The sequence below is a fragment of the Accipiter gentilis genome, chromosome 27, assembly GCF_929443795.1.
Source record: "Accipiter gentilis chromosome 27, bAccGen1.1, whole genome shotgun sequence".
NCBI classification, from domain to species: Eukaryota; Metazoa; Chordata; class Aves; order Accipitriformes; family Accipitridae; genus Astur; species Astur gentilis.
The window spans coordinates 3,764,423-3,783,989 of record NC_064906.1 but is presented as its reverse complement, the minus strand read 5'-3'; the positions used below and the strand labels follow the sequence as shown (position 1 = coordinate 3,783,989).

General features: G+C 40.2%; 2 protein-coding genes and 1 long non-coding RNA gene across 11 annotated transcripts in view; 1 reads left to right on the top strand and 2 right to left on the bottom strand.

Annotated features, from left to right (window-relative positions):
• The window catches only part of CEP192 (centrosomal protein 192), a 95,722-nt gene extending 92,522 nt beyond the window's left edge, over positions 1 to 3,200 (bottom strand). For 5 of the 8 annotated variants that reach the window (XR_007509776.1, XR_007509780.1, XR_007509781.1 and 2 more), the window contains exons 1-2: positions 2,232 to 3,087; positions 1,290 to 1,412 (exon numbers count right to left, since the gene is read on the bottom strand). Coding sequence is in view for 2 of the 8 variants with exons in the window: in XM_049830384.1 (XP_049686341.1) it covers positions 1,290 to 1,412; positions 2,232 to 2,401 (293 nt within the window). In the remaining 6 variants the exon portion in view is untranslated. Of the gene's footprint in view, positions 1 to 1,289; positions 1,413 to 2,231; positions 3,088 to 3,125; positions 3,140 to 3,162 lie in introns of those variants that run through there. The other 3 variants (XR_007509777.1, XR_007509778.1, XR_007509775.1) reach the window with 3 other exon arrangements.
• A 203-nt stretch (positions 3,201 to 3,403) lies between these two features.
• LOC126051289 (uncharacterized) lies at positions 3,404 to 18,883 on the top strand. Its single transcript, XR_007509774.1, has 3 exons — positions 3,404 to 3,670; positions 16,106 to 16,200; positions 18,597 to 18,883. It is a non-coding gene; the product is annotated as an uncharacterized LOC126051289 (long non-coding RNA).
• On the bottom strand, positions 5,459 to 19,122 carry SEH1L (SEH1 like nucleoporin). 2 transcript variants are annotated; one of them, XM_049830381.1, is made up of 9 exons: positions 18,964 to 19,122; positions 17,243 to 17,293; positions 16,047 to 16,193; positions 14,427 to 14,638; positions 13,128 to 13,226; positions 11,931 to 12,071; positions 11,474 to 11,631; positions 10,666 to 10,816; positions 5,459 to 7,064 (listed from the first exon to the last, which is right to left on the bottom strand). In XM_049830381.1, exons 1-9 carry the CDS (start codon positions 19,072 to 19,074, stop codon positions 6,875 to 6,877), a joined length of 1,260 nt encoding a protein of 419 aa, XP_049686338.1. In that variant the 5' UTR covers positions 19,075 to 19,122; the 3' UTR covers positions 5,459 to 6,874. The 2 variants fall into 2 exon arrangements, with proteins under 2 accessions (XP_049686338.1, XP_049686339.1); XM_049830382.1 differs by having other exon boundaries at positions 6,945 to 8,698.
• Between the last annotated feature and the right edge of the window lie 445 nt (positions 19,123 to 19,567).

The following is a 19,567-nucleotide window of genomic DNA, read 5'->3' as shown; positions in this document are numbered from 1 at the left end:
AAGAAGAGGGAAAAGTATAAGGGGAAAAGGGTCTATTCCAGGTGAGTTCCATGATCCATTTGAGAGCAAGTCAAACCCTAGACAAGATTTTCCTAAGTCCACAAAATCAGCATACCTTTTGTAACATTAAATTAAGGAGTAAATCATAAAGAACATGACTTACTGAAATTCCATATAGCTCTGTTAAATAACAGCTTTTATAATTCTGCAGGAAAGTTATTTTTCACTTCTGGTTTCATAGGACTTCTACACAGGCAGAGAAGTTAATCATGCAAGATGTTAAAATTTCCTCATTGAGTGAGCTGAACCACACTTTTCCTTTAATATTTTATATATATTGAAATAAAACTAACATTTGAAATTCTAAAACGCAATTATTCCATGGGTTTTTTTACTTCAGTACAATCAAGACACTGACTCCCTCTCTTAAACCTTACATGCTTTGTTTGCATAGGGACATACTGCCTAGAGTGCAATTTTATCAAAGATGCACATCGTGGTTTCTATTGCAACAATAGGAACAAATTTGACCTTGGTTAGAATAACCTATGCAACAGCTTCCAACATTTCCACCCCTTAGTAATGCTCTCTAAATTATTTCACTAACACTCATTATTTCCTAAGAAATAGCAATCACTGAGGCTACAAGGAAGCTAAATTTAATAGAAATTGATGTTCCTTTCTGTATACAAGCTGCATGATACTTACTTGGAACAGATTCAAATCAGTGCAAACTATTATTCACACACATACCATGAACCAGAAACATCATCTTAAATCTAGATTATGTAGTATAAACTAGGTAAATACAAGCCAGATTCAAATAAGTCAATTAATCATGCTTAGGAAATTTTTAAGTAGTGTGGCAACAAAACAAACATCATAGTTTAAAAAAAAACAACAAACACTTCTGAAGATTCATTCCTGTCATGTACATGAAGCCCAATTAGTCAATTAACCAGCAGAACACTGTTCATGTAGGGGTGTACAGGCTAAGTGGTAGCATTGCACAGGATGCTTCCACATAGCCCACCACTATCCCTCTTCAGAAAACATGGAAGAGCTGGTTTAGTAGGAAAAGCTGCCCAGGCTGCCAAACACTGTAAGCTAACAGGCTACTGCACAGCTGAGGTCTCCAGTTACTGCCATCAGAAGGCCAGTAGTAGAAGCTGCTGCTGAGGCAGGCAATTCAATTCTTAAGTACTCCATAATTAGCGTATAATACATATAAATCTACATACTGGTATGTGCATGTTAGGACAGAATTAGATTTCAACTATTTCACTTACATGTCATCACGAAAGCTTAGGGCAAATCTCTCCATTGGCTCAGGATCTGACTGACTACTATGAGAAGATCCTGATGGAGGTGAATGTTTCCCTTCTAGATAGGATGCACGGATATCAGAAGGCCTGTAAAGATGGGAAGGAAAAACATACAACAGAATCATTCTAATATGCACCTCTCCTGTTTTCCAAAGAATTGGGAAAACAATAACCATCGCATTGATGGCCACTAATCTCCTAGAAGTTCAATTATTTGACTATTTTAGCATCTTCTAACCAATCTGTATTTACAGGTACACATATGTACCCAGAATGATCCTCTACAGTTTCACGTAGTTCTTTAGAGAAGAAATACCACCTTATCATTTTTAGTGGCTAGCGCTGTCCCATTTGGAACATACGCTTCTGGAAAGACAGGGTATAAAAGTCTGATCTTACTTCTTGTTAAGTCACAGGACAGCAGTTAAGTGCTCTACTCCTTGCTGAACAAATCATTAGAAATTGAGTTAAATTTTAATTCATACCCATAACAGTAGTTCTTAAGCTACCCTTTCTAAAATGAGCCAGACTCAAGTAAGTTAAATGAGCAGCTAGTAGAGTTAAGAGAACACATGTGTAAAAAGTGTATTACTATTCTCTACACGAGTTCAAACCTGAGTATACAAAGCTGAAGAGTTCAGTTAAAAGAAACTTGACTGTCATCCTAAACGACTCTTTTAAAGGGCAATTTTAATAAAAGTATTTTATGAGTTATGAATTTAATGCAGGTTTTTCACTGCTAATACAACCAACCCTATGTTTGCTGATTAGTATGCTACTGATTAGTAAACAGTTCTATCATCTACCAAATAATCTGTCAAAAGCATTTTTCCTCTCCAAAGTTGAGTGTTTCAAACCAGTCAACTGGTTTTTATATTATTAAGTGGTATTAACTGATAGCCTCACCTGTTGTCACAGCCTGTTTTACTCCTGGCAACAGTTGAAGCTGCAACAGGTAAGCCAGGGTTTGAGGAAAAAGTAACATTTTCAAAAGTGACACTTGCACTGCTACTCAATGAATGGCCCAAGAAGCTTGGAAACGTCTCATCGGCAATATTTCTGAAGTCTTCCATCATCCTGCACACCTCGCTTAAAATAGCACTCTGCTCGGCAACACCATCAGCCCTGGTCCAGCAGCATCTGAAAGTAGGAACAAAACAACTATACAGTTACACAAGTCACAGTAACGCCGTCAAAAATACGTTATTTACACATCACAGCCAAAATTCTTTGGCAATCACCCCACTTTATCCACAAACGCACTTAAAAATGATATCCAGTCCCCCCTCCCCCAAGCCTTTCGGGGGCCACAGAGTTTTGCAGCCGCCTTGGACTTTCTAAAAGGAGCAGCGCTCCTGCAAGTTGAAGTACCGACGCCGCAGGACGTGCCAACCTATATTTAGCCTGTAAAGCTGCTTGCACCGAGACCGCCTTCCACCATTTCCACAGCAGCCAGCACCTGGGGAGCTACACGCTCCCTGATGCCATCACCTCAGGCCGCTCCTTGGCAGGCTACAGTCCAACGCTAACGATCTCATCACGGAAGGCCCGGAACACCCCCGCCCATTCGCGCACTCCGCACAGGAAGGCAGACAGACAGACACACGCACACAAGCACCCCCCACGCCCCGCCGCCCGTCACGACCCGATGGCCCCGCCGGGGGAGGCGACCGCCCACGCTCCCCGCCGCTCAGGCCGGGACGGGGAGCGGGTGGAAGCCAACGACCTCTTTCTCCTCAGACGGGAGGAGAGGGGCCCTGCCCTACCCTACCCTACCCGGAGCGCCCCCCCCCAACCAACCCTTGGCGAGGAGCGCGTGCGCAGCGCCGCCACTCACCTCCCAAACTTTCCCCAGCCCGCGCGCGCGCTGCGCCCGCCCGCTCGCCCGCACCCCGCCTCCTCCCGCCGTCAGCCAATGGTCGAGATCCCGCCGGAGTCGGCGATTGGCCTGCAGGCCAGGGAAGGAGGGGAAAAGTTTGAGGAGAGGGCGATGCTGATTGGGCGACGAGTGGGCGGCACCGCCTAGCTCCGCCCCCGCCGGCGGCGCCGCGTCGTCCGTTAGGCGGGAAGCGGCGGGGGGGGGGGGGCGGAAGGCCTCTCCCGTGAGAGGGAGCAGTTTTGCGCTAGCGCTGACTGGGGAGGCTTTCGGAAGAGGACGATGAAATCGGTTATTTCAGGTATTTGCTCACGGACCGGCGAGGTTTGAATCTCGGTACCGGTGAGTAACTGGGGGTCTCTCAGGTGAGCGGCGGGGGCCCCCGAGATGTGCCGTCACTCATGTCTGACCAGCCGGGTCAGGGCAGAGGCCGTGTAAAAAGGAAGAAGCTTTAGTCGCATTTACTTAGGTGACAGTTTTTATTTATGCGGCGTTGTTTATATTGCCGACTTTGTTTTCTGTTGTATTGTGGCTGTATGTGTCACTTAGATGAGGTTGAGCAATGTGCAGTTCATATAAATGTTATTTCCATTTTGAAGCATAAATGTCACATTTTTTTAAGTAGAGGATGATAAGGCAGCAGATGCCTTCCAAATACACGTGTATGTGTGTATGACAACTTCAGAAGATCTATAATCAAATTCAGTGTCACTCCAGGACATTTTTACAATGCGCTGCTACAGCTGTATTCCTGGTATGGAGATTGCAAAAAGCAAGAATGAGAGTTAAAATTCGCACACTTGATGTCATCAGAAGTTCATGCTGTGTTCAAATATGTTCAAAAATAAACCAATCAAAAACAAAACAAACACCAAAGCCACTTCCTGGCTATTACAAGACCCCAAAACTTACGGTCCTGAAGTTCAAGCCGAGATGTGCTCCAAACACATAAACAGCATATAGGATAATGCATTTCTTCTCTCAGAAGAAGAAAAGAGACAGCAACCTTACAATAAATTTAAAATACCGCAAGTACCTGCTGTAATTATCCTTTTCTAAGCCTTTCTATGATCTCCCTCCCTCCTGGGGGTTATGCTGCTTACATTCAAGGGCCCAGATCCTGCACAGAAGTACAGTTCACCATCTTGAGTCATGGGAGCAAAAGAGATTAATAAAGAGGGACGCATGAGTTTGAGGAAATGGAGGTGGCCAGTCAAGGATATGGAGTGAAAGGTGCTGGTTTGGGGAGATGTCAATGCAAAATGGCACGCTGGGGAAAGGCAAGCATCAGCCACAAAACCAGCATAAGTTCATTTGTTGAAGCCAAAGTACTTGGCCAGTCCATTGGAAATGTGAGTTGTTTGCACCAAAATGTAACAGCATGTTTCCATTAGTAAGAAGTGTGACTGGAGTTAGTCACATGGAATAATAGATATTCAGCACAGAGGAAAATAACGTGACTATGCTCAATTAACTATAAAAAAATGCATTACAAACTGCAAAAAGTTGTCATTTACTTTATTATTACCATAACTGGTTATTCTGGGCTCTAAAAGAATAACAGAAGCAAATCTAAAGAAAAAAAAAATGCAAGCAGGACTCTTTCCCTTATATCTGGCTTATCAAGGATAGTTATATGTAAAGAATTATCTTTGAATTTATTTTACACTACTTGTTGTGACAGTGCAGTACTTGAAGCATACCTGACATACACTGTAGGGTCTCACAGCACAAAATTTTAGCTTTGGGAAACAACAGCATATCTAGACACCACCACTCTGCTTTCCTTGAGGGCTGCTTAGGAAGGAGCCCTGGTTCTTTTTCCTGGTACAAGTAGAAGTGGTACAAGTAAGAAAAAGATCAATTGCTGTATTGAAGGAAGTAACCTTTTAAAGGGTTAAGCCAGAAATTCTGGAAGTGGCTTAAACCTTCAAAAGTATATTCTGCTGCTTGCGTACCCAGAAACAGCTTGTTCTATTTTTTCTGTTTTAGGAATGAATCCCAGTACAATAGCTTTGATCTCTTTAGGAATGAATCCTAGTATAATAGTTTCAATCTCTTTTTTTAAAAAATTATTCATTCTCCCACAGAGGAATATTGTTACTTCCTACACCCATTTAAACTGTATTTTTTAATCCTGTAACATTTATGTTGTTTACCATACAAAGTATGGCATGATTTTATAGAAGTTAACTTTTTGGTAAAAAGGTCTAAGTACCTCCTCTTACTAAATCTTTTTTTTTTTTTTTCCCCACAGTTCTGTTCCTGCTGGCTGAAAAGTGTCAGCAGCCTACCTCCACACACTGTTGTCAGCAAGCACACTGTAACAGTTGTTACCTGTTATTCTTTTTCAGCAAATTCAAACTAGACCCCCCAGAGGAATCAAGAAACAAATGTGGTATATCTGAGCAAAAATATAGCACCTGAGCAAATACAGTTTTCAGAATACAAGTACAACTCACAGGAACTTGCTATCCTTTTATAAGAATGGAGGTTGCCCTCTCCATTACCTTATACTAGTGGTCTAGTCCAGGAAGTAGCATAAGCCCTACACTATTAGGCTTTGGGTTTCTGCTGCACAGAGCACACCTTTATCCTTCCTCCCCCTAAGATGGGCTGAACAAGCTCAGCAGTCACATCCTGTGCAGTAATGCTACTCCCTAGCAATACCATGTACTCATTGTCCAGTTTTATCCTCCCGCCTGTCTCACACCAGCTAAAGCTTGAGTCAATGCCAGCATGCTGATCCATCCACAGCAATGGTGTTCCTGTGCTGACACATCAAAAAAAGGAGGCTTTTAAGGCAGTACTATTTCTTCAAAATGTCTTAAGTGAATTCTTCAGTCACTGGAAAAGAATTACAAGATAATTTGAAATCCAATGACTCTAGTACTCTGCAGACCTTCAACACACCCATGAGAAGTTAGAGCACACCCTGTGGCAGAAAAATGTAATACCCAACTGCACATCCAGAATGGCACGACTTCACAAAAGCAAAAATATGAGAATGGACACCTGAATCAAAAAAGCTCCTTAAGCAGGAGCCTGTTTAAAGAAAAAAAAAAAAAAAAGCCTATTACAAGAAAAAGCGTACTAATACAGACCTTTTAGAATAAGTTTAATAGTCAACCACAATTATAAAATTTAAATATTTATACAGCAAGATGGAAAATTCTTAAGTAACCAAACACTCCAAAACTATTTTGCTGCAGTATACACAGGAATGGTTTTGTTTCTTTTACAAGTTGATCCAATATCATTCGTTAGTTACTCAACTTCTTGAAGGCATGTTTAATTTTAAGAAGATATTTCACATTTGTCAGTGCAATATACAAAAAGAAAAAAATTCAAGACCATACTATGCTGATTCCAAAAATAAAAGAAAAAAAAAAAAAGGACAGGCACACTGAAGTCAGCTACACCGTAAATAGCTCGTGTTTAACACTGTTTGTATGTGTTGCCATAGTTAAAAGGGTACAGATTAAAATGTTCCTTTGATACACAAACATAAATAACATGTTCCAAATGTTGTAGTTTGTTCTGCAAAACATGCATGAAGTTCCCAAATTTTTTAAAATCTTCTGTACTAGAGAAGAAATACAAAGGCAGCCAGAAAGGGAAGCATTCACAAACACCAGAATAAGGCCCTTCAGAGTTTATTTAAAGTAACATGTTAAACCCCTTCATTCTCAGGTAACAGATTAAGAGGCCGAGATACACATCGTCTGCGAGGGTGAGGATACTGGAGGTTGGCAGTGTCAGCATCGCAAGAGTGCTCTATCAGAGGAGGAGGAGGAAGGAGCTGGGCATGACTGGACCATCTTGATCCAGCCCGTGGGGAATCCAGAGGGGGAAAGAAATACCTGAAACAATTAAGAAAGGACCAAAACAAAAAACCAAAACAAAACAAAAAACAAACAAACAAAAAAAAAAGGAAAAAGAAAAAGAGAAAGGTAGTAAATACAAGGAGAACCAAAGGGGAGAAAAGACATGCTGGAAAAAAAAAAAGGCTTTAGTATATCCATGCCAAAACCAATAGAACATAATAGCAGAAATCAATGCTTGTAATTCAAAACAAGACAAATTTGGAAACTGTTCTTTAAAGGAAAATAATACAGTCTTTTCCACTGAAATTCATAGAAAAGAATACCATAATAATAATCCTAGTATACGTTTTTACAAAAGAACAGATTGCTTTGGAAATCAAAAGGATGTTATAGCACAGCTATTAACAGGCTTTCATTCTCCCAGAATTCCTGCGATTCATTAACAGAGCTTTTAGTAACGCTTCATTTGTGACACAAAATATACATTAAATATTATCTAAGTACATTTTCTGCATATGCATCTAATTCCGATTAACTTCACAGCACTTCTAGAATAGACGTAAAAACATCATTGTTTTTACAATACTTTAAATTTAATAATATACATTTACAGAGAATCACTACTGTCAATGAAATACAGTCTTTGTATGTATTTACATATTTCTGCAAAATCCTCAGAGTAAATTTAAGATTCCTGGTGAATGCAAGACTCAGAATTATGCCATTTCGTGCCATTTTTATTAAACTTACCCGTAATACTTGTGCATTTAACTACGTTAGATACCTACAGATGTTTTCTGTCTTGTTTACAGTTCTGTGGACTTACATAAAGGAACAGCTATACGATTAATGAAATTATGGGACAATTCACAACAAGCTGCATTTTGGTTTCAATCTTTTTTAGGATACTATGCTTAGAGAATTTTAGTGACTCCATGGAATTATTACCACAGGAATGTACAAGTACAGATCAGAAAACGTACTTTGCTTAGGATGAATAAAGTATGACAGTACTTACAAAACATTTATTTGAAGTCATACTGAGGTATAAATGAAGCAATACCAAACCATTAAAGCTACCATCTGTACAATTGTCAAAACACAGTTTTCTTATTCCTTTAAAACTAACAGTTCCATATATTACAAAAGAGATACAAATTTGTGATGTTTAGGAATCTTAACCAAATGCTGAACACTATGAAATGCAGAACAAATTAGTTATCAAAACAATTTTCATGAAAATTACTTTAATGGTCACTTCCCTCCTCCCATCCCAATCAAGGACAAAAATTCTGATTTTTAGTCATGAACTATATTTTAATTTGACAAGCTTTCAAAAAAAAAAAAAAAAAAAGCTTTGATAGAAGTTTTGGGGTTTGGGTTGTTGTTTGTTTGTGGTTTTTTTCCAAACAAGAAGCCTCTCCAAGTATTTTTCTATCAGGAGTTCCAACAGTATCAAACTGTGCGGGCTAGTACAAAAAAAACGTACACAACGTGTTTTAAAAAGGCTTTTTGAATAGCATTTAGTAGTTAGCAGGCTGCTGGTGTCTTGGGAGAGGTCAAACGGCGTTGGGGAGGGAAAAAAGGAGTTCGTTTTCCATTCCTGTGTGCATGCAACAAGCAGCAAAACACCAAAGTTACTCCAGTTAGCTTGATATCAGCTCTGCTTTCTGTTAAAAAGGACATAATACAAATGGAGAATGGAAATTGTATCATAAATCTAGGCACACAATTACATCAACATAACAACATAGCCCTACTGACTTATTTTCCAACAATCTACATCATCTATTCTGAAACTATTTTGATTACAAATCTAGTTTGATGACCATGCTTTAACAAAGTTTTCCAGCTCTGCCTATGCTTTAGCTGTTTCAAGTATAGACACAGCATCTACAGTCACAAAATAAATTCTGTGTAGGATACCCATTTAGTCAAATGTCAGTACATAAATCTTTATTGTGTTAATACACTAAAACAAAAGTTAGCAACTGTGCTTACGCAATTCAAGTCAATGTGATTACAAAAGAGAACATGTAGTTAACTGCATCTTTTTTATAGTAAGGCTCAATCCTAGGACAAGATACCGTATCTTTTGAAATTCCACAGCCACAGGCTTAATTCTGTAACAAAATGTTACTTTCAAATTGGAACTGAGAATAATTTATTAAAAAACAAAACAAAAACAAACAAACAAGAAAAAAACCCCACCACACTTTCAAAATACAAAGCAATGGAGGGAGTCTAAGAATAACGATAGAAGTTTCAGTTTCACAATGGCTTACTACCAACTTCAGGGAAAGGAGAAGGACCGGTGGGGTAGGGTAGTCTTGCTGGCAGCAACACAGCCTCAGATAAGGAGACTGTGAAACCATGCCTATGCTAAAGAGGTATAAAATAGTCTGTGTCTCCCTATAGGAGCCCAAGCAAATACAGTTACATAGCTCTGGATATCACATATCCAAGACAGGACTACGTTTCAGCATTTTTTTGCTACACTCTAAGTAGCACCTGGCACCAGGTGACCAGCATCATTTTGTCTGCCTTTCTTGCTGGAGACTTGGCCCGTTACCACCTCTTGCTCTGCCATCTATCTTGTGAGGAAAATGATGAGACAGCCCTTCTCTGTTTAATGCAGCTAGGGATCTGGAAGCCAGAACTGCCATTCAGGACTGACTGCTGAAGGGGGGGTGAAGGCTACTCTCAAAAAGCAAACTGCCATAGTACTTTACAGATGACCATTTTAAACTGAACAAAAGTTGTATTAGTAGCTGCACATGGATGAAAATGGGAGGCTATCCCAAAGCATATGCGGGAGGGGGGGGTGTGAAAAGGTGGCCACAAAACTTGGAAGCTGCTGCTGTGGAATTTGGCCACATCCAGTCCTTACATCCTGTAAAGTTGACTGTATACACTCCACCGTACAAATGCGGGGCTCAGTGTACTTCTAGATTTCGGTATGCACAAACTGAAATGGTTTTCTGAAGAGGCAGTTAAATTTACCTACTAAACAGCAATTATTACAGAATAAAAATATAACAAAGCAAATTCATCTGCAGTAAGAATGCCATATGAGGAAGATTAAAAAAGAAAAACAAAAACTTTCATTCAATTGATGTTACACCCGCAAAAATGCAAGTAAACTAACACTAGAATACGACTGCTGAAACCATACATTATGAAGTATCTTTTCCTCCTTCCTTTCTGCTACATTATCCCCGTGAAAAACAGAAACTGTTGCTGGCATTTTTGCTTCACTTTTAAACATGCATCTAAAACAAAAGGGGAATTACACAGCAGTATGATGATGTTTCTCCTTGTTTGAAACTATTTCAGAAAAGTTATTTTTAATAATGTGAAAGAACTAAAGGTGAAAATAGTTGTTTACATTACTTGTTTACATTGCTTATTTACACACAATGATTCAGTATGCCTTATGCTTTTGTTCATTTTTCTCTGAACACTGGCATAACAGACACCATCAGAGTAAAACTACAGAGCTTGTAGAAGTATTCATGCGATAAATGACATTGCACTAAAAAAAAATTATAAAACAAACATGAAAGCTAAGTGAAATTAAGAAGATTCAGAGAAAAGACTATTTACTGAAATTCAGTCTCTCTGCTAATTAACCTACCTGCTGACAGATGATCCATTTAGTGAATTCTGTAGGCTTGTATTGGCTGAACCTAGAGAGGCATTAAAAATTCCCTGCTGAGAACTACCATTCACTGGACTGCCGTTACCTTTCAGTATACCAGTACACTTCCAGTTGTCCATGTAATTAGCTGCAAATATAGATATATAAAAACTTTTAGTTTCTCTTCTGAAGCTCAGCTTTTGATACAGCTATGATGTTTCAACTGCTATGCACCTGGTGTGAATTACAACTGAACTTCAATACCAACATATAAATTCCAAACAGCTGAGGATCTGGCCCTTTAGCTGTCTGACACATTCTCTACCTATCCACAACATGAAACTGAGTTTTGTTCAGTAGCAAGAATGAGTTTCCTTTATTAAAATATTGAGAAACAAGTGACAATGGATGAGGAAACTGCCACTGGTTTTTTTTGTTCTTGGTTTTGGAAATTTAAACAGAAAAAAATCCAGTTTGCCTGAACCCTGAATGTAGATTTTCAGGGTTTGGCAGCAGGCAAACACAGTAATGCAGTATGTATGTTAATTTCAAAAATTACGACTTTACACAGCTCTAGTCTGGTGAAACAATTTGAGGGTACAGTAACAACTATTCACACCAGCCTAAATCATGCAAGTGTTCCAGCACAGAAAGTTATTTCCTTTGTCTAAAATGTAAATATATAAAAATCTATCATTCACAAATCTAAAATGAACTTTGACTCCATAATTATTTTTTTAGTAAAATTTCTCAAGTATATTCAGCATACTACAAAGCTAATGTATTTCAGGTTGGGTGAGCTTACCCTTCCAGAGCCTAACGCAGCCATCATCACCAGAGGAGGCAAGCACTGTGCCTGTAATATTCCAGCTCACTCGCCACACCTGGGAGTTGTGATTATCAAACTGTGCCACAATATGAATTTCAAATTTTGTTAGTCCTCCAGATGAAGTCAATTCTTTCCTGTTTAAGAGAGAAGTGACAGCTCTGCACACAACTCTTCAAAAGTCTGGGCTTGAATGTGATTACAAAAAAGATCTACATCTTTTGAGGAGTTTATGTAACAATTGTTACTAGATTAGGAGTATTAAGAGGTATTTAGACAAAATTATAGACTTGCTCACAATCTTGTCATCTTAAAAATCAGGCTGCTAAAAAAAATCTTGCATATGTTGTTACTTCTTTTACTTCTCGGATACTATTGAAATAAGACTATATAGTATACACCACATCATACAAAACTACCTTCCTTTTAAGCTCACCTTAGAGGTTTTAGTGTGAAAATTCGAACATCTTTGGTTGCTACAGCTAAGATGTGGAAGGATCTTCCCAGATTTGGAGCAAATGCAATATCATGTACAGGATCTGTGACTGTCATCAGAGCTTCTGCTTTTGCATATTTCCTGTACAGCATAAGAAATTAACCTTTAATGCCATGAAAATTGCCAGTGATGCAAGTTATATAAACCAGAGATAGTGGACCAGGGAAAAAGGGGTTAGTATACTATAAGACTTGCAAAAATAAAAATATTTTCTTAACATAACTGTAATGCTAAGTAGTAATTACAAGCCGATTTCTTCAGAAATGGAATACATCAGATAGAGTAACTACTAAAACCAGTATGCTACATCATACAACAAAGCAAGGATTCCAGTACAAAGAATATTTTTGTCTACAGTTGGAAAAGGGAAATAAAAAGATTCTTCCATTCACAAATCTGAAGGGAACTTGTGTCTCAGTAACTTAGTAAATTTTCTGGGCTTGTAAGCAGACCGTTATCTGCCTCCTCTGCTGCACGACAAACACATATTCCATTTTCTTATTTAACACCAGGTAAGTTACAACAACTTTTCTTTATTGTTAATGCACAGAGAACATTGTCTGTGAAGCCAGGCATAAATCCACAGAACACCTTGGCTCCTTTCCCACACCAATCACCTTGAATGAAACACAAGTTCTCTGTCATCATTTAATTAACTGTGGTTGAGCACACAATTCCTGGCCTTTTCCGGTTCTGAATTCTTAACTGTACAAACTGAACTTTCACAGAACGCTAGGAATTCACAGGACTTTCTGTCATTATAAACATTATAAGCATTTTAAAGTTGTCTTGAACAAAACAGTGCCTAGCGCAACACAACTGAAATTTCAACTTAGCCCTATTAATTTCTTGAGCAAAATTAAGCATATAAATTATTAGAAGCAGAAACAATTCTCCCTTTAAAATGCTTGTATGAACACTGGCATTTCTGCACTGAGATAGAACAAAAGTATCAGTATCACATCCGTTAACGTCAGTTACCATTCTGAGGTCTCCCTCTCCTCTCCCATCCAATGTCTCAGAGACAGAATTAAATATTATTATTTACTAGTCCACTCCACATCTAATGACAGGAATAAAATGAAATGCCTTCTATTACAAACTCCCACAAATGTTTTATGTTGTCATTTACCATACCTGGTATTTTCATTATATTCATAAATTTGAACCTTAGCCAATATATTTGGACTGTTGTCATCACTTCCTACAGCGATCATTGGAGAATGTGCTCGAGAGCTAAAAGGTGAAAATAAATACTGTTATATTTACAAATGATTCCACAGAAAGTACACCAACCCATTTTTTAAATTTCAGACACATTATCTATAAAGAAAACAAAACAATAAAAAAAAGGCACATAGAGGTAAAAAAAAAATCACAAGGAAACATAAGTAAGTGCCATTCACAGTTACTGGTACAATCTCCATTCTGTTGTTTTGAAAGTCCACTTTATATACCCACTAGGGTGAAGTCATTAGGGAATATTATTTGGCAATTCAAGATGATGCTTGCAGAGAGTAGGATCGATTTGATATATGCATTTGCTACAAGTTTCATGGCAGAGTCTGCATTCTTTGCAGTACTTTCAATGATTGATTTAGTGGGATTGCGTTCAGATTTTGGAAAACAGATTACAAAAGCTAAATGTAGACGAGTTCTAGTTTTTAAATCAACTTTTAACCCCATCCCATGCATTAAAGTGAAAGCCTGTACCTTCAGCACAGACTACTATTAATGAATAGAAGAATAACTGGATCAGCAGGACACAGACCACTATGTCTACAGGCAAAGCCACCAAGTGCTTCTGGACAAACAGAATCCAAAGCAGTTCAGCCCTGAATGGTTTTTGCCTTCCTGTTATTGCTGGGGGAGGATGTGAGAAGGGAAGCAAAGAAAAACCTCTGCTTGTATGTGTTCTTTGGAGTGGGGACTACCCAACCAAACTCCTCTCTGATTCCTTCCTGTTTAAGAAGGTTAATTATATCACTGAGCCCCTGAGGATATAACTAGAAGAACAACACTTAGGCTTAGGGTGCATGTCCTTGTTAAGAGTTGTCAAAATTATTACCTATTGCAACACCTTTCTTAAGGAAAGAAGAAATAGACAGGAATTGTCCCTTTATAAACACTTTCTCTTATGAAAATCCCAGTTAAGTTTTGTGAGATAAAGAGCTCATAGCTCATTACTTGCTAAAAATAATTAAGCTGGGAATATTTCCTCACAGAGCATAGGAGGACTCTTTGTAACACCTCTCTGGCTCTGCCAAACTTGCTTTATTAAAAGAAACGTTAGCAGCTTGCTTTCAGATCTGAGTAATGCCCACTCAATCCTCTCCATGCATGTTTTAGGATTTATTCTACAAAATTTCAGAACTAATTCTTTGGATCTTCTACTTCAACAGTCACAAAGCAAAACCTACAGTTTTAATAACATACCTTGAAGGATTCCAAGAGATACAACTGCAGCTTAGCTTACATGAGATTTCATGCTGCAGTGACCACTGACTGAGATTCATCACATCTGGAGCTTCATAAATCCTTACAACTCCATCCGCTGAACAGGTTGCCAACATAAGACCCATATGCTTGGGAGCAAACTTCACATCTGTAACAGATGTCCTACTGTCTACTAGAGTGGTCCTCTTCACCTGCAAAGAAAGGCAGAAATTCTTAAAGGAAATGCTAGCAATTTCCATCAAAAATTTATTGTCTACAGAAGGCTAATGAAAGTCTGACAACACCACTTCATAGGATCACTTACCTCTTCCATAAAGAACTAAAAAATCTTTATACACCAATGAATTAGAGAAATGACAGATCATTGCACTGATGCAATTCCAAGCATCAAGAGATATACTCACAGTGGTATCAAAGTTTTGGTATCAAAGAGTCAGTTAGATTATGCTTTTCAGAAAAAAACCCGAAACACGTAACATAAGCATAAAATACAAGAGTATTGGCCACAGCAGTTTGAAACTGTCCTCTTCAGTCATACTAGTGACAATATTAACTGTGATGCCTAGCAACGCTGCTTTCTAATTTCAGTGCTGCTGAAGTTTACCATGAAGCATCTTCCAACAGAAGCATCAAAACGACAAGTATTTCTGATAAGGAAATGGGTGAATACAGCAGACATTTGATAGGAAGATTAGCTACGGTGACAGAGGAAAAAATCATAAACATTTGTTTTTCAAGTTGTCTCCTCTCCTGCCAATAAAGCATGAGTTTGAGCTGAAAACTATGCCTCCTGCACACAGAAGTCAGCTTTCATAGCCCACTGGGTGTCAAAGGTCCTGACAACCCAACTCTTCCCAATTATATGTTTTAATGTTAGAAAACTTCAGTAGAAAGTAGAAAACTGCAAATATTATAGCAACCTAAAACAAAACAAAACATTAAAGACAGGAATACTATACTGAGTTATATAAGATTACACATGGAGAACAGCTGCAAAATAATCTGTTCAGATCTAAAATTCCCTTGACGAAATGCTACGCAGAAAATCCACTTCCAAGCAAACTATTTCCCCAAAAAACCTGATCTATTGTTTGAAAGATGAATAGCATGAGACAGTTTCAGATGAGCTCTTGTCACAGAAGAAAAACCCCACAACTTTAATTCTACTGTAGAGGGGAATTCATGTCTGCAAGTTGTCTGTCAGGGAACGTCTTATTAAGAAACACCAGTAGCAGTGCCGCTAATTGGCCTGAATGTTGCCATTCAGCTGTTTTCCCCAAATGCTTTAAAAATACTTACTCTATATTGGAATATTGCCACAAACTAACAAAAGATCAGCAAAATCAGGAACACTTTGTATTAACAGAAGAAAACAGGGCACTTTCTCTGTTTTGGGAATAGAAAAAAATGTTGCAAACCCAGAAATGTCCAGTTACTTGCTATTTAGAACAATTTTCATGTTCAGTCTTCTGTTTAATTTCAGAATTTAAACAGTTTAAAGCTTCAGCCCATTATGATAAGCAAACAAATCAATGAGGGACAGTAAATCTGTTTATATGAGAACATACAGAAACTGTGATTAATGAGTTAACGTCTCACCCAGTGACTCTGGCCTCGGAGTTTATCGTTTGACTCTCCCACTATTTCTTCCCATACAGCTGCTGTTCTATCAAAAGAGCAGGAAGCCAGGACCTGCCCAAATTCAGGATGGGCCCACGTCACACGCCACACAGATCCACTATGTGTCTGCAAGGTAACACCAAAACACTATAGAGAAACATACTTATTGTATTAGTCCAAGCGATTGTGTATTTTCACGACTTTTTGCAGAAGTAAATTCTAGGAAGTAGTAAGAGTATTCCTTTGAAACCTATGTTTGTTTATAAAGCTCGAAGTTACACAGCAGCTGTTGCATTTGTTTATTCCTATAAGCGCTGCAAAGTTTTGTTGCTATTAATGGTTAAAAGGTAATTACAAATGTATTTCAAGGCATTATTTAATATTCCTTTGAACTGTAAGCTCCAAGCTGAGATTGTGCCTTGATGCAAAAAGTACATCTTTGTTTTCAATTTTCAACCATTACCATGCTCACTTCTAGCTTGCCTGTACTCTCTCAAAGCATATGCAGAGCATTACTCATCTTCTCCTTTTTTACATGAAACTCCTCTGTCATACCTAGTCAACCTAACGCTTCTTTTTTTAGAGAAGGGAAATTCAAAAGCTTCACTCGCTTCCATTTCTATCTACAGGTATTATTGTATTGTGGTTCTATTAGATACAAGGTTAAGGACAGTTCAGAAGCTGAATGCACTAATTATCCTGATGTAGCAGAGTCTCTAATGACAACAGTTCCCAGAAAGGTTTTGGAACAAAAAAACCAAAACAAACCAACAAAAAACAAAACAAAAAAAAAAAAAAAAAAAAAAAAGAGGTCAGATGTTGTAACATTTAATAGCCAGACCTTTTGCTCTTTCTTGGGTTTTTTTTGGTTACAATATGCGAAGGTACTGTTTTCCAACTCCCTAAACACCAGTTACTGCTATGTTTACTGATAACAAAATCTGCCAACATAACTAAGTACTAATAAAGTAAGACTCCATGCCAGCCTCTGCTTTAAGTGAGAGGCATTAGAGATGTTTTATAAAAGCAGATAAAAAGTATTTTACCATAAGAAATACAGGCTCTACAACAAACCAAAAGTATTTCTACTCTACAAGTCAGCAAAACTAAGTATGTTTCTTTGAAAACAAAGGAGAAATTATGGTTATAACTGTGTAATTTTTATAAATACAAACCTTCCAGCTGGCAGTGCAATGCCAATCCCCATTCTCACTTTTGTCCCAGACCTGTTAAGAAATCAAAATACAATCATACAATTTGTATATAAAGTTTACTAAGTGGTAATAAAAAACACAGCCATTAAATATATATATATATATATACACACACACCCCACTAAAAATTTTCACCTGGAAAACTCTGCCTGGCTCAGTACACAACTGCACTTCACTCGAACTTGAAAATATCCCTAGTACAGGTAGGAAGAAGAGGCATACACCTGCCAAATCCACTATTGTATGAAGTCTATCCTTTTAAACAATAAATTATTCACAGAAGACAAATTATTACAATTCTCAACACTTCATTCACTCTGTTCCACGAGTACACTACTCAGTTTTGCTCCAGAGTCCTCACCATGGCACATGCTTAGCCCTGGTCGCAAAATCCTGATGTGGCTCCTGGCAGTCACCCCATGGAGAGAGCAGGGCAGCAGAAAGAGAATCAGGCTAGTGGGGGAAGAGATCTCCTTTCTGTTCCTGACATTTCTGCCTTGGTTTGTAACCACACACAAGTCACTTAACCTTCCTTTCTCTTGATTTCCCATATATCTTAATCATCTTTGTGACTTTTTTCCTGAAAACCTGTGAAGTCATGAAAGTAACCAGATGACAGATGCCTCTGGAAGCTTGGCATCCACTCCTGTTCATCACTCCTTCACTATACAACTTCACTGAAAGTCACCTCGCTTTTGTCCTTCTGGATCTCTAATACAACCTCGGCTGTTACCATCACAGCCCAGCTTCGTCACTCCTCCCCGACTGCTGTTCTGCAGGGCCCACCGAGTGAGAACGGGACCTGTGCTAGTTCCAAGTATCATAAAAGTCTGGCAAGAGTAAAACTTTTCTTAACACAGTCTCCGAAAGGATACCGTTATGATTGGAAAGTAACATTGCTTTGCTAAAGAACATAGGTTTTGAGTCCTACCTACCTCTTAGCATCCTTCTTAAGAACATTCTTTTTCATCTGTAAGTTTTATGTGGGCAGTCCAGGCCAAACGCTGACATGCCTTTGGCTTGCTCTTTGGGGGACGGTTTTGTTGTTGTTTTGTTTGCTTTTTAATACGTGGTCAGGGAGAAGGGGCCGCTGGCTTGTTTTGAAGCCTCATCTACATTTGACGTAGCTTTCTACGGAAGAGCCGTTTTCTCAACCGTTTACCTGGTCTAACCAAAGATACGACTGCTCTCTGCAAATTACATTTCTTAAATCTAACCGCCTAACTCCTGGATTTTTGTCTGCCTTCTCACGATGTGCAAAAAAACGGAAGAAACAATTCCCTTTTCCCTTACTCTTATTCTCTTTCCTCTAAAGGAATGTAAAATCAAGGTTTCTGATGGTTTCCAGTTTCCCTGGTCTGCCAGCGCACACGCGGGACACTTCAGCCCTTCGCCTGTTTGCACTTCCCTGTGGAACGGCGCCTTCTGCCCTTCGCCAAACACGGATTCTCAGCTGAACCAGCAAAACCAGCAGCACCGCCTGTGGCCACGGCAGCGGGTCGGGAAAGAAGCGGTGTTTTCACACACGTACGGACAAGGAGCGTGACGGGCGAACGCGGGAGGGAGAAGGCCGCCGCCGCCGCCCCCCGCCCGCCCGGTAGGCCGCGGCACCGCCCGCCCGCCCGCCCGCTCCCTTCCCTCCCGTCCCCTCCCCAGCACAAGGCCCGGCGGCTCCCGCTCACTTTGACGCTCTGGTCGCTGGAGCAGGTCGCCATTCGCCGGCCGTGGAAGTCGAAGGAGACATCGTGGATGAGGTCGCGGTGATCCGCCGCGATACTGCGCGCCACGAACATCGCGCCGCCGCCCGCCCGCCCGCCCTCCTCACGCGGCGGGGGCGGGGCAACGGCCGCCCACCGGCTCGCGCGCAGCCGCCAGAGCCCGCCGCGCTCCCCGGCGGCCTTCGCGCCTGCGCGATCCCTCCCACCCACAGCCGAGCACGGCGCGGGCGGGCGTCCAGGTCCGTCCGTGCGACCGTCCCCGCGCCGAGCAGAGCAGGAGGGGCGGGGCGGGGCGGGGCGGCCTGGCAGAGCTGAGGTAACACTCCTCTGCAGGGGATCGGGGCGGGCGCTGAGGCCTTCCGTGCCCCGACTGGAATGGCGGCTCGGGTTGGGGCGGCGGAGCGGTGGGTTTCTTGCTCCACGGCCTCGCGAAGGCGTGCGTGAGGCGGGCAGTTGCCGTGGTTTTGAGTTAGGTCCGGATGATGGGCTGTAGTAACGGGCGGCGTCGGATGAGCCCTGAGAAGGCTGTGGTGCGACAGGAGGCGAGGCCTGCTTCTCGTGTGTGGGG

Excerpts from the sequence above, each read along its gene's own strand:
- SEH1L (XM_049830381.1), bottom strand. The coding sequence starts at position 19,074 with ATGTTCGTGGCGCGCAGTATCGCGGCGGATCACCGCGACCTCATCCAC. Across the intron at positions 16,194-17,242 it reads ATTGCACTGCCAGCTGGAAG|ACACATAGTGGATCTGTGTG; the intron begins GTTTGTATTTAT and ends GTTACCTTGCAG. Across the intron at positions 7,065-10,665 it reads AATGGATCATCTGTCAGCAG|GTATTTCTTTCCCCCTCTGG; the intron begins GTAGGTTAATTA and ends TAATTGTTTCAG.